Below are 13,621 nucleotides of genomic sequence, written 5' to 3'. Positions count from 1 at the left end.
CAGTGTCCAGGCTAGTTTTGTCAGTCTTTTATTAGGGCAGAGACTTAGTTCATAGGGCTTCAAGATACTTGGGAAAAATAATTCTCAGTTCAATCTGTACAGTGAGGTACAGGAGCAACATAAAGGGAGCAGTGCTTTTTCCTGGATGTAGCATCCTTGCTGGCGTGAGAGAAGAACAGCTGGTGCTGAGCAGCATTTATTCCTGAATGTCAGATCTGTTAGTTTATCTAACCACGTGATGAAGGACTTGGGATGGTAGCAAGAGCTGATGGTAACGCTGGCAATTTCCCCTCTCTCTTCTTGCAGGTCACTGTCAGGGGATTTGGTCCATTGTTACAGTTCGCCTACACTGCTAAGCTGTTACTCAGCAGAGAAAACATCCAGGAGGTCATCCACTGCGCCGAGTTCCTGCGCATGCACAACCTGGAGGACTCCTGCTTCAGCTTCCTTCAGACACAACTGCTGAACAACGAAGATGGCCTGTTCCTGTGCAAAAAAGATACCACCTGTCAGCGCATGCACGATGAGGAGAACTCCGATGGAGATGAGGAGGAGACAATGGAATCGGAGACGTCAAAAATATCTTGCCCAAGGGAGAGGATGCACCAAGAACCCTTCAATTTTGAAACCACTGTTGCTGGAGCAGACAAAGGCGAAGGGATGCTGCCTGACTCTGACATGCTGAGAGATAGCAAGGACAATTTGGATAAAGATGCAGTAACACGGTACCCCAGATACAAGAAATACCAGCTTGCTTGTACCAAGAATGTCTACAACACATCACACATCAGTACCTCAGGTTTTGCAAGCACATTCAGTGAAGAGAGCTCTGGAAATGGCCTCAAATCAGGACTTGCTATGGGGCAGATAAAAAGTGAGCCTCAGAATGAAGAGAACGATGAAGAAAGCATCACACTTTGCCTGTCTGGAGATGAACCTGACATCAGGGATAAAGAAGGGGATGTTGAAATGGACAGGAAACAGCCAAGCCCCACTTGTGTTGACAGGCCAAAAAGCGGGTCTTCTCCTTCTTGCTTGCGGTCTTTCTTCAACAGAACAAAAAGCATAGATTTGGTTGGCTTCCCCAGCACTTCCCAACAGCACTTTGGCAGGAGTCCAGCATGCCCTTTTGAAAAAGGGACAACTCAGGGTGACCACAAAACTGATTATGTCCCTTTCACAGGGAACTATGGACAGTCCCATGCCATGCAGAAGGATGCTTCCAACTTCACAGTGGGATCACCACTCAGGGGGCCCGGCTTTGAAACTCTCTGTAAGCAAGAAGGGGAACTGGACAGGAGGAGTGTTATATTCTCTTCAAATGCTTGTGACCAAGTAAACACTTCGGTGCATTCGTATTCTGGTGTGAGCAGCTTGGACAAAGACTTCACTGAGACTGTGCCAAAGGGTCTGTGGGCTGGCAGTAGCCAGTCTCTCCCCAGCTCTCAGACCTATTCGCACAGCGGACTGACAGCTGATCACTTGCCGGGAAGGATGCGGCCGAACACCAGCTGTCCGGTGCCAATTAAAGTTTGCCCTCGCTCTCCTCCTCTGGAAACCAGAACCAGGACCTCCAGCTCGTGCTCTTCCTACTCGTATGCAGAGGACGGCAGCGGTGGCTCTCCCTGCAGCCTGCGTCTTTGCGAGCTCTCCTCTTCCCCTTGCTCCCAAGGCCCCCGATTCCTGGCGCCCGAGCACCAGGAGCCCGGCGTGGTGGGGGATGGATTGTACAACCCGGTCCGAGCCCAGATTAAATGTGAGCCATCCTATGGAACAAACTCCAGCGATGAGTCTGGGTCATTCTCTGAAGCAGACAGTGAATCATGTCCTGTGCAAGACAGAGGACATGAGGTAGGGATTTAAGATAAGTACATGTATCACAGTTGTTATGACCCAATTAATCACTCCTTGATTCTCTCAAATGACTTTGCATTTCCCCAGCACTTTGTTTATAGAGACAAAGAGTTAACTTCTGGTTATTCCCTGATCAGCTGAGTACACATGGTTGACTTCAAATTAAGAGGTCTGCTTGACCTCCGAGGTGTTCAGCACTTCTAAAAATTTGGGTATGGGAAAACAGCAAACTGCTGAATGATGAGAGTGCATTGATGTGCTTAGGAGTCTGCCAGCAGTGTCCTGTCTTCCTCCCTCCCTCACCCACTTCCGTGGCACAAAGCACTGCCCCTTATTCTTAATTTACTGAGGTGGTTCCAGCTCCACTTTATATTCCTGTGGGTGTGTTTGAGCAACCTCAAGCTGTGCCTTTCCTGACACCAAGGGTCAGGCAGCCTGCTTGAAGAACCAGGCTGCATGTTGCCAGCAGAGGTGTGAAATTACTCAAACAATTGCATAGCTGGCCACCCTGTGCTGTGGGAATGGCATTCAAGTCATCTTTGCATGCACTCGTGTGTGTGTGTGTGTGTGTGTGTGTGTACGTTCAGGTACTGGGTTTTGCCTCTATCATGTGACAACTTGAGATCATGTTCCCTGCCTGTGACATTTTGTTTGGTGGCAAGCTCTAGCATCCATGACACAAATGGTTTCAGAGAGAAGTTTTCCTTTAATTTTCGAGGATTATTAAAGGAATGGCAAGAGAATGATCTGGGGCTGAAGAGCAAGCCATCAATTTCCATATAGTTCTCCCAAGAGAGGGAGGAGAAAGAGGGGCCCTCTCTAAAACTAGAGATGGGCCAGCTGAAGATGCTGCAGTGATAACTGGCTAACCATGACCGAATAAACTGTCTGTGTGAAGTCACTAGTTGGTGGGCAGACTTAAATCAAGGAGATGTGTTGTGGAGCCCAGAAAGTGGAAGAGACTGTATGTTTATTCACAGTTTCATTAGAAATCTGCATGACCTAGAGAACATCTGGGTGAAATCACATGTTAGGTTCCTCTAGTAAAGCTGAGAAACTCCACTGAGAGCTTGTGCTTCAGTGTGGGGAGCCACAAGTGTAACTTTGAGGGGTTCATGTGCTAAGAGCACCCAGTTCAGAACTGTATGGACTTATTTAGGGAGTGGGGATGAAAAGAGTGAACTTTATTCTGTCCCTCAGTCTTTATTCCAACTATGTCCCAGACTTTATTTTTCAGACAGATGTGGGTGTTTCCTTTAGTTGTCTACTTAGCTTTAAGAAAGGGCTGAAGAGCCTGGGGAGCCTCTGGTGTAAGGACAAGGATAAGGATCCCTGGTCACCCTGGATCAGTGATTCTGAGAGGATAGTTCTTCGTCCTCATGTTGTAAGTAGGGGACAATGCAGAAGGGAGAGGAGTCTCTTTGGGAGGCTGTCTGGGATACTCTGCAGGAGATCTCATTTGGGAAGCCTACAGCAGCTCTGTTTAGCTGAGTTTTTTAGCAGCTCTGTGTAGTGGGTTACTCAGTGAAGTCCTGCCTTTGCAAGGGGCAGAGGGCAGCAGGGACCAGTGACCATCCATTTCCCCCCATGTGTGCTGCTTGCTCAGCATGACGCAGTGCAGAGGGTGGAGGTTAGCCTTTTGAGGTTTGATAATTAATTAGCTGTCATAATTACCTAATTGTGTGGAAATATGCTGCAGCAAAAATGAACCTGGAAGAGTGAAATTAGAAGGTTACAGGGGACTGGTGGTGATTTCCTCGAAAAAAGGCTTGTGAATATGGGCAGGAGACCATGGATGAGGAGAGGGACACACAAGGAGCAAACAGGCAGCTATAGGAGGCTGTCTGGATGTGCTGGCAGACAGACATCTGGCTCTGAGACAGTGCTAGGAAAGGTTTGCTCCACTCCTGGTTTTGCTGCTGGTTTCCTCTGGGGAAGATTTTCTGAACTGTGCTGAGCAAGTTTTCTCCCTGAGACTGCTGATAATGCTTTTTTTTTTTTTTTTTTTTTTTTTAACCCACGGTATTTTGATTAAGACTGCTAGGCAGTAAAAATGTGATGGAAATTAATGCTTCTTGAGGTTGCACTGCACTAATGCAACTGAACAAGCCAAGGGTAAACAGATCACACCAGTGCTTTGGTAGAGATTTTGTTTAAAATTGATCTTTTGAAGGGTATTACCAATACAAGAACAGACTTTGCAGCCTCATTAAATATTGTATTAATACAGTGGCTTGGGGTGTGTATCCTGCAATCCTGCAAGATCTGCTACTGTGGAAACCTCAGTAAAGGGTATCTTAAATCAGACAGTAGAAAATAATGTAACAGCAGCAGGAAGTTCTTGTATAAGTTGCTCTACCTGCTTTTAGCAGTCAGGCTGCGATTAAAACAGCAGGAGAGACTCACAGCTGCCTGAAATGGACAGCTTTCTGTTCTTCACCTCCCTGCAAGCTGCATGGGAATCCTTCTCCTTTCCTGAAGTAGTCACTTTGCCCTTCCTGTCCTGCTGACCTCACAGATGGGTCCCTTTCCCCCTCCATATCAGAACACACAGTATTTTCTGGGCTTCTATTCAAAAAGCACCTGATAAGATATCTGGGGGTGACATGCTTGCCCTTCTGGAGAGTGGCCACGCTGGTTTTCCTGCTCTTCATTGGGGTGGGATGGCCTGATGCGAATAAGCCTGGTGGACTCTGACCGTCATTTATCTCACAGGACTGCTCAGTTCCCCTGGAATTTGGACCTAGTTGGTCTTAATTTGGCTCCCAGAGTGCTGTCGCTACCAGAATTAATGTCACAAAACATCATTTGCTGTGTGAGAAGTCAGTGAAAGGCTTCTCTCTGCTTTTTTCAGGCATTCAGCTTTCTCACAGACAGATGCCATTTGGGAGCACATGGCCAAAGTTGTTTGGTGACAGAAGCGGGGTGCTAGGGCTCAGCATGATGCCATTTGGGTGAAGCTGACCCCACCTTGTGACAAGCCTCCATTTTATTGGGGGTGCAGATGGCGGTCACAACTGTCAGAGGAGGTGGCAGTCCTTGGAACACCACTGGTAAATCTTCTCCAGGATGTCCTTGCTTACTGCTTCCCTTCCTGGAGCCACCAAGACTCTTCTGCAATCTCCCTTTGTCAAGGCTTCCTGACAGAAGCAGCAAGTGCAATGTTGGGTGTACCCAGAGTTGCAGGAACAGGGCTGTTACTTGAGCTATTGGGACTTCACAGGAATATTTAATAGTTTGTGTTGCTCTTTTCACTCAGCTCTCTCAGGCCTCCACAGGTTGTGAAAAATCAATTGCTAAGCTATAATACTAGAGAGAAGACTTAAAGCTCAGTGCTTACAGGCAGGTTCTGACAATCCTGCTTAAAATAGCAACAACAAAACAATAAGCCCTGACATAATGAATTGTTGAGAAGGAAGTAGTCTGTCAATCTGTTAACCTACTTAGGAGCAGAAACTTCTGCACTACCTACTGTTCTTGGTATTCCTTTTCTTCAGCAAGTACATAAGAGTTTTTATCAGCTAGAAAATTTGTAAAAGATATTGTACTACTAAACCGGTTAAAAAGACATTTCAGCTCAGTCTAATTTGATAAGTGAGTTTTCTGAGGAAAAAAATAAACAAGGGTAAGAGGAGGTAAGAAGTGGAGTTTTCCAAGAACTATTACTATCTAGAGAATTGCATTCAATGTCTTTTCATCTGTATTTCAAAAGAATTTCCCGCCTGGGTTAGTGACTCACTTTTCAAAGGAAATTTTCATAAAGGGAAAGCTAATGCAATTAGACCTTTGAGGATATTGTAGGTAAATAACTTTCAGCAAGAGTCGAAACCCGTCCATGTTAAGTGACAAGCAGACACTCTTTCTCTGTTCATCTGCTGGTGCTTAGCAAAGTACTGCAAGTCAAAGCCCCAGAAAAGAGGAGTAAACCAAAGTTGCTCTACCAGAAATCTACTGTAATTATGCTGAATTACCTAATCTGAGACTGCTTCACTGCTTAATGTTTCTACTCAGTGAAGAATGTTACGTGGAAAGAAGGGCAACCAAGAAAAGTACACATGAGGGTTTTAACTTGCTGTGGGTATGTGGTACCTCCCCAAAATCTGGTGATCAGTAAACCCAGCTTTCCTGATTTTACTAGGTTTGCAAATTTGAAAATGAGAAAAATTAGTCTCCAGATTGTTTTCTGGTAGATGTTCTCCTGATTAGGATGGCATCAGCAGAGCACTGGGAATTGTTTCTCAATGTCTGTTTAAATGGTGTCTTGTCAAACATCGGTCCTGTAAGATAAACTTTGTGGGAGTTTTGTTTTCTTTCCTCTCTTCAGTAGGAATGGTCTCCATACTGGTAGCAAAAAATTGCTGAATTACAGCAAGACTGAGATTTGAAATTTCAGGAGGGTCCTTTTAAATATTGTATTATTTTGTGGTGCCCTACAACCAATATTTTATACCCTGATCTGAAGACCTTGCACACGCTCTTGAAGGACTCTAGTTCTTGAGCTACAAAAGCAAGTCTTTCAGACAAATACTGTACTTTATCTCCTCTCATTACACTGCCTGATCTTCCATTCTTAAGTGCACCTGTGGCTTCTGTCTGTGTTTCTGTGCTATCCCTGGTCTCAGAGAAGCCTGTTAAATGGCAGGAATATCACACTGTTGTGCACTTTGAAGGGCTGGAAGCTGGAGACACTGCAAGCAGTGAATAGGAAGAGGTCAGCCCAACATTCTAAGCACCAGCAGTGTGTGGTCTGAATACAAGTCCAAGTCATGGGCTAAAGGATCCTATCCGTATCTCCTGATTGCTGGGTTAAAGCGCTCAGCCATGGGATTAGTTTGGTCCCCCACTTCTGTGAGGCAGGTGGCAAACCAAAATGTTACCCACTCCACTAGGTCCACAGCCCTAGTCCACAGTGCCCTCTCAGGCAGCATTTGCTGACTCAAACACCTCAGATGGGCCACACAGGGTGAGGCTGGAGTTGACCCCATGCCACTACAGGGCCATCAGTTGTCTTGTGGAACACACTGTCTGCAGTGGAACCTGCTGATCTGAAGTGGGACAATTTAGAGCCTGTTTTTTTGGCACAATGGTAGATCTTCACTGCCTGGGTTCATCATTCCTCTTTTGCAGTCCTCTGCCATTCAGGTGTAGTTGACACCTGGAAAAAGGAGGTGTTTTGAAGGCATTACCTGTGCCAGTAGATGGCAGGGTGAAAAAATGCATCTTGGCTATCCTTTACACAAAGCATGGTCCATTACCTTTGTGCTTCTTAGATAACCTCTGTCCAGGTGAAATCAGGACAGGAATAAGTCTCTAGTCTGTAGGACCACAAGTGATGCCTGAAATACCCTGTAGACAACTGAGCCCCTAACACAGGTGGACATACCTCAGCTCCTGTCCTGGAAACACAGCATTAATGTCTTGGGCTCTTTTGTGTGAAGCCAAGTATCCATTTCTGCATTTAAAAAAAGGCATTGATATGATTGAACCACTGGGTTGGATTGCTTGGGTGGGTCCTGAGAGCCTTCCAAGGAGTCAGCAAGTTTAACTATCAGAGAATTTGAGGGCACTAAAGCAATAGTTTTTTTCTTTCAGCTCTGGAGCAACTGACCAACTGGTACAATGAGTTCCACCTTCCCATACCCACTACATAATGATTGCTTTTTGTTATGGATAATATAGTTGTTCTTTTAGTTACTGTGTTATTAAAGTGGGACTTGGGAAGTTCATTGCCTTTACTAGCACTTGGCTAGGGTGAGATGATGTCTTAATTAAGATATAAAGAAAGAATGAATGAAAAAGCTAAAGTTACTCATAGGATAAAGAAATTCCCAAGAGTTGACATTTATATTTTAATGTGAGTGAATACAGGTCCTCGGTCCTTTCCTTTATTCCAGATAAAAAAGAGAGGAGAAAAAGCAGCAGCAGTAACTAATACAATAGATGAACAGAACAGCAGTAACTGGCATATGAACCAAGCTGGCACGAACTAGTGAAGCTTGAAGGAATTAATTTGTTATATATGGGCCTTGCATGTGCTGAGTCAGTCGCTGTCCCTGTCTGTCTACATCACTGCTCTGACTTAGCCTCTGAAAGCATTGACATTTATACTGGCATCCTAATGCCAATAGGAGGTGGGAAGCACCACAAAATACTAACCAGGTTTCCCTTTTCCCCAGGGTGGATTGGCTGTCTTCAGCCAGAGCTGGGACAATAGAGTCTGCAGTAGTCGTAGAAGGTGCTAGTTTATTTGTTGTGTGGTGGAAAGCAAGCTTGTGCTGCCAGTGTAAAAATGCAGGGAAAGAGTAATTGTGCTGATAAGGGAAGATTTTGGAGTTCTATGAGGTTAGCTCTGGCTGGAGTAACTCCTGGAAGGAGCAGGGTTCCCACTTACATTTATAATTTGAAACAGTTTGAACAAAAAAAATAATAGTAATTAGAAAGAAAACTTTACGAGAAAGCATACTCATTGGGTTTTTCTTTCATATCTTAGAAAAGATTGACTGTCTTTCTCAGACACCTCAGGTAGGGTTTCTCTCTCCTCCTATGGATACTGTAAGATGCAGAATCTTTTCTGAGTCTTAAACCCACTCCTTCTGCAGCCAGAAGGAGGGAGAAGCCATGCAGCATTGCTATCTGAAGGGACCAGGACATTAGGTAGTCCCAACCCATCATTTGAGGCAGCTCTGGGTGAGTCAGATGAATCCCACCCACTGCACAGTTGCAGGCTCTAGCAAAATGACTCACCACTCTGTTATGATAAATAGCAGCTGAGAGTCTTGCCCTGTGCAGATGTAAAACACTTTAGCCTCTCACTGCAGCAACACCCCGGTGCAGTTATTCACTGTGTCCGTGCCAAAAGCTTGGTGGGTTGGGTTGTTTTTTTTTTTCAGTTGACAGCTGATTTCGAAGAGGGAGACAGGCAATAAAAATGCTGTGAATGGTGAAGGAAATGAGTCTGACTCACTTCCACTTTCCCTTTCACATTTTTAATCCTGTGCAGTGCTGCCTGTGACAGGAGTGGGATTATGCTGGGATTACTGATAGCAGTCTCTGGTCTGCTGTGTAGATGGTTTTATTTTCAATCCCATTCTTTTTTCTAATGAATCTGTTTTTATTTATTTTCCCATTTTCCTTCAGCAACTTCTACCTGACATATTTAAATTGCTTCTCTTTCATTCCTATTCCAGCTGCAAGCACATCCCCTTGCAAGTAAATATGTTTTGAAAAGTAGAGGTAGGGAGAAATAAAGTCAACATTGCTTTCCGTTTTGGTCGTAAGAAAATAAGGAAAAACTGTGAACATGAAAGGGCTGGTTTTGCAGTGAAACTGTGGTGTCTTTCAGAGGAAAGCACTGGCTGTTTTCATTTTCAGACCCTGGTTAAAGCTTGAGAGAAAAGCAGGTGACACTGAGTTTATGTTGACCATCCAAAGGTTCAGGAAGGGAAATCAAACAGGTTTCATGTCATTAACTGGCAGTCTGTAAGCAAGGTAGTTCACATTACTGTGCCTAAGGTCAGCCTTTGTGTGTACAAGCAAGAATTTGGGAGGGTTTGGGCAGTGTTTGGCATTCCTTGCTGCTTTAAATTGACCTGTCAAGCAGTGTGTTTCAAGGCAGTGCCTGGACATGTGGGGTAAAGGAGCATGAATGAACGTTCAGGGCATGAAGCCATCTGACAGAATGTTGTAGGTGTTGGCACAAGAACTTCACATACCCCAGGCTTGGTGATGCACAGAGCAATGTTAGAAAGGTACGAGAAAACACCCAAGAACACCCATAAACAAGGTGAGGAGCTGGTTACTGGCAGGTTCGGGTGCCTGGTGAGGGTCCATGACTGTCAATACCAGAGGCCACGGCTGTGTGTTGGTGTACGAGTGTCCTCAGCATACTGTTCTGCTTGAACAACTCAGCTCCCTGAAAAAGATAACTTATAATCCGTGTTGTTACTTTCTTTATTTCCAAATAATTTTTAAGTGCACCATTTGAAGACAAACCATGTTTTAAATATCAAAAGAATGTATTCAACCCATATCTTTCGTTTGGCTGGAGTAACTTACCTTCTTTGATAGCCTGTGTGCAGAATAGTCTCCCTGTTCCAGAGGTTCGATTGTACCAAAAAGGAACAGAAACATAAATATTTACTGCCATCTTTTGGGCGGTGTGGGTATGACTCAAAAAGAGAAGGGGTCAGTCAAATTACTCTGCATCTCCTTCAGCTTTGTCAGCTGATTCTTATTTGACCACCAAATACAACAGCTGGCTGAACATCAGTTTTTGATAGTTATCAGTCCGAGGCTCTAAGTGAAGCAAGGTTTCTCAGGACAGCCGCTTACTTTGATTTGAGCAAGCTGATAGATTTTGGGAAAAAAATCTAGAAGATTTTCAGCACATCTCCCATTCTCCAGCTTTTGACAGTGTCTTCATTGCTTCAGACTTCTGGGAGCTTTGTGTTTTTCTCTGCTTTAATACATAATTGCTAAGATTCTTGAAGTCAGAGCCTGACCTTTTCAAGAAATACAATTTCAGTGCTGTTTAATCTGCAAGAATATTAGAGTGTCAACATATATAGGTTTATTTTTAAATGTATATATTTTAGCAGGATAGAATATGTTACATCAAACTCCTCTGACCCTTTCTTCTTACCTAGTGTACCGTTCAGTTGAAATGCTGATTAGGTGACCTTTCCTAATTGCAGTGCAGTATTTTTCATCCACTTGAGGTGTCAGGTTGTATTTTTAACCTCATACTTAATCAAACTTTCAGTCCTGCAGTCCAAGCAGAGACACGTTTCCTGCTGTGGTAATGGCCCCTTCCTTGAAACTAGTTTGAATTTAATGGCAGAGAGGCCTTTTCCAAAAGGCCATGTCTCTTAGTGGACAGGACCTTCTTTTAATGCAATGTGATCATTTATTAAGGCTTTGTAGAAAGATGGCATTTTTATCTGGGATTCATATGTGTTCCTGACTTAAGTACAATTATCATCTTATCCTTACCATCTGGACCTCCACAATGTGCCACAAGGGAAGAACTTGCTCAGTGTAAAACTTGGTTTGTTGTTTATTGAGGGGGTGGCAGCAAAGATAATTGTCCTTCCACTCACTGTTCAGCTTGCATTGAGCAATTAAAATATGACTCCTTGCTCTTGTCTTGTGTTTCTTTGTTTTAGGTGAAACTTCCTTTTCCTGTTGATCAAATCACAGATCTTCCAAGGAATGATTTCCAGATGATGATAAAGATGCACAAGCTAACCTCAGAGCAGCTCGAGTTCATCCACGATGTCCGCCGACGCAGCAAGAACCGGATTGCAGCTCAGCGCTGCCGCAAGAGGAAACTGGACTGTATTCAGAACCTCGAATGTGAAATCCGCAAGTTGGTGAGTTCCATGCACTCACCACAGCCCAGCTCACCCTCACACTGTTGCCTGCAGGGCACCAACAGCAGCTCCAGTGCAGGCTTCAGCGGGTTCAGTCAGTTTGTACATTCATGAGCACAATGCACACCAGACAGTGCCAACGCATGTTAATGTAAGGGAGTGAGGTGACTGGAGTGAGGCCAAGTGGCTGCTCAGAAAATTCCTCTCATTTTCAGTCATGGTACGGACACCTCAGGTGGGGTTTGTTGTGCTTCATTTTGCTTTGTTCTCTGCTCAAGCTGTAGGAAACATAGTGTGAAAGAGGCAGGGATCTGTTGGAAGAAGCTAAGTTACCATCACCTCACAAATGGCAGAAAGCCACACAACTTCGGGTTACTCACTTGCTGCCTGTGCCTGTCTGCTTCCCGTCTGTACCATGGAGGTGACACTGACCTCACAAGCTGGTTGGGAGGCTTAAATCATCAAGGCTTGTGAAGCCTTCAGATGCTGTGCTGCTGAAGCCCTGGGGGGAAAAAAAAGAAAAATCAAAACATTGTTCAGAGTAGTGTGCCGCTGATGCAAAACAAACAGTGATAAACAAAACAGTGAGCAACTGCTTCCTGCACTGAGTATAATGCGCAGTGTGTACAGGGTGAGTCAGAGGTTCTGCACAGTGAAAGAGTAGATGGGTCCTCATCAGGATGTCAGAAGAAGCAGGTCCAGTCTTAGCTGCACATGCCTGTCCTTCTGCACTGAGCTGGTGATGGGGAGGATTTCCTGTCTCTCCATATCCTCAGGAGCCTCACTCTGAGGGCTGGACTAGCAGCAGGGAATGATTCAGCAATATACCTGTAGCTTTCACTTGAAAATTAGATTGAGTTAATTGGTTTCATGCAATCCTGTGACATTGCCGTTATTGTCTGATGTAGTAAACTGTAGATAGACAAAATAAAAATTTTAAGTCCTCTCCGCAGCACAAACATGCATCTCAGGGGAATGAATGAAAGACATATGAGTGGCCTTGGGGGCTTGATCCCTGCTCATTTTGAGGAATCAAAAACAATTTGAGGTGCAGGATTCTTCTGAAAAAAAAGTTGGCATTTCTATTTAGCAAAGGGGGACTTGAATATGTGGCAATATGCAATGAGTGAGCCAAGTAGGGAAGTCACCCCACTGGGCCTGTTTGCAAGAAGTGAAGGGCAAGCGGTGAAGTGATGGCTGGATGCCTTCTTGGGCATAGTGATCACAAAATGGTGGAGTTTTTGATTGCTGAAGAACTAAGTAGGAGGGTCAGCAGAACTGCCACTTTGGACTTCCAGAATGCAGACTTTGGCCTGTTTAGAAGACTGGTAGGGAAAATCTCTTAGAAGGCGGTACTGAAGGGCAGAGGAGTCTGGGAAGGCTGGACAGTCTTCAAGAAGTAAATGCAGGCTCAGGAGCAGGCTGATCCCATGTGCCAAAATACGAAACACTGGAGAAGACCAGCCTGGCTGAATAGAGTTTTGGCTGGAACTCAAGGAAAAAAATGAATTTATTGTCTTTGGAAGAAGGGGCAGCAACTCAGGAGTACTACAAGGATATCATGAAGTTATGCAGGGAGAAAACTAGAAGGGTGAAAGTCCAATTAGAACTTAATCTGGCTACTGCTGTATATGACAATAAAAAGTGTTTTTAGACAAGCAACTTTTAGACAAGCAACAAAAGGAAGGCCAAGGAAAATCTCCATCCTTTATTGAATGCAGGAAAAACATAGGAAAAAGAAGGAGGAAAAGCTGAGGTACTTAATGCCTTCTTTGCCTCAGTCTTGCTCAATAGTAAGACTGGTTGCCCTCTGGGTACCCAGCCCCCTGAGCTGAAAGGCAGGGACAGGGAAAAGAATAAGCACACAACACATGACCACTGGAAATTCCTTTGTTGTCTTCTGTCCACTTTGTGATCAGCAGTTTCCAGTCTCATGATTACATAATGGTGCTGTGGTTTAAGGGTTTTTTACTTGGCTGGGTCTTTTTTATGAAAGACCCTTTTTCCCCCTGTACTTACTTACTGTAAGTCACCCATCTTCTTGACACAGATGGTTTCACAGCAGACAGTGAGTGAAATGGTTGTATCCTCAGAGTTTGATAGGTAATTTTTTTTGCCTGCTTTCTCTCATTCATCTACCCACTCACATTCCCTTTTTTCCCTGCAAATTCGCAGCATATTCTCCTCCATAATTCATCATCTCAAGATGTACTTGAGCATCTGTTTATTTTTTTATTATTTTTATGCTTTCTTTATAGATTTATCAATATTTTAGTAGTTAGTTCTTTTCATGTGCACTGCTCTCTTTCGCATTCACACAGCTGTATGCTTCCAGTGTGGGCTCTGGACCCAGGGCAATACTATCAGCTGTCAACAACCACCCATAGTTGCATTAT

The 13,621-nt window shown here is 44.4% G+C and overlaps 1 protein-coding gene across 4 annotated transcripts in view; it reads left to right on the top strand.

Moving 5' to 3' along the window:
* BACH2 (BTB domain and CNC homolog 2) overlaps nt 1–13,621 on the top strand; it is a 182,842-nt gene that overhangs the window by 165,379 nt on the left and 3,842 nt on the right. For all 4 annotated transcript variants that reach the window (XM_058836054.1, XM_058836056.1, XM_058836058.1 and 1 more), the window contains 2 exons: nt 307–1,851; nt 11,019–11,225. In XM_058836054.1, the coding sequence (XP_058692037.1) occupies nt 307–1,851; nt 11,019–11,225 (1,752 nt within the window). The remainder of the gene's footprint in view (nt 1–306; nt 1,852–11,018; nt 11,226–13,621) is intronic.

This window comes from Poecile atricapillus, chromosome 3 (assembly GCF_030490865.1).
Source record: "Poecile atricapillus isolate bPoeAtr1 chromosome 3, bPoeAtr1.hap1, whole genome shotgun sequence".
In the NCBI taxonomy this organism is placed as follows: Eukaryota; Metazoa; Chordata; class Aves; order Passeriformes; family Paridae; genus Poecile; species Poecile atricapillus.
This window is presented reverse-complemented; position numbering and strand designations above follow the sequence as displayed.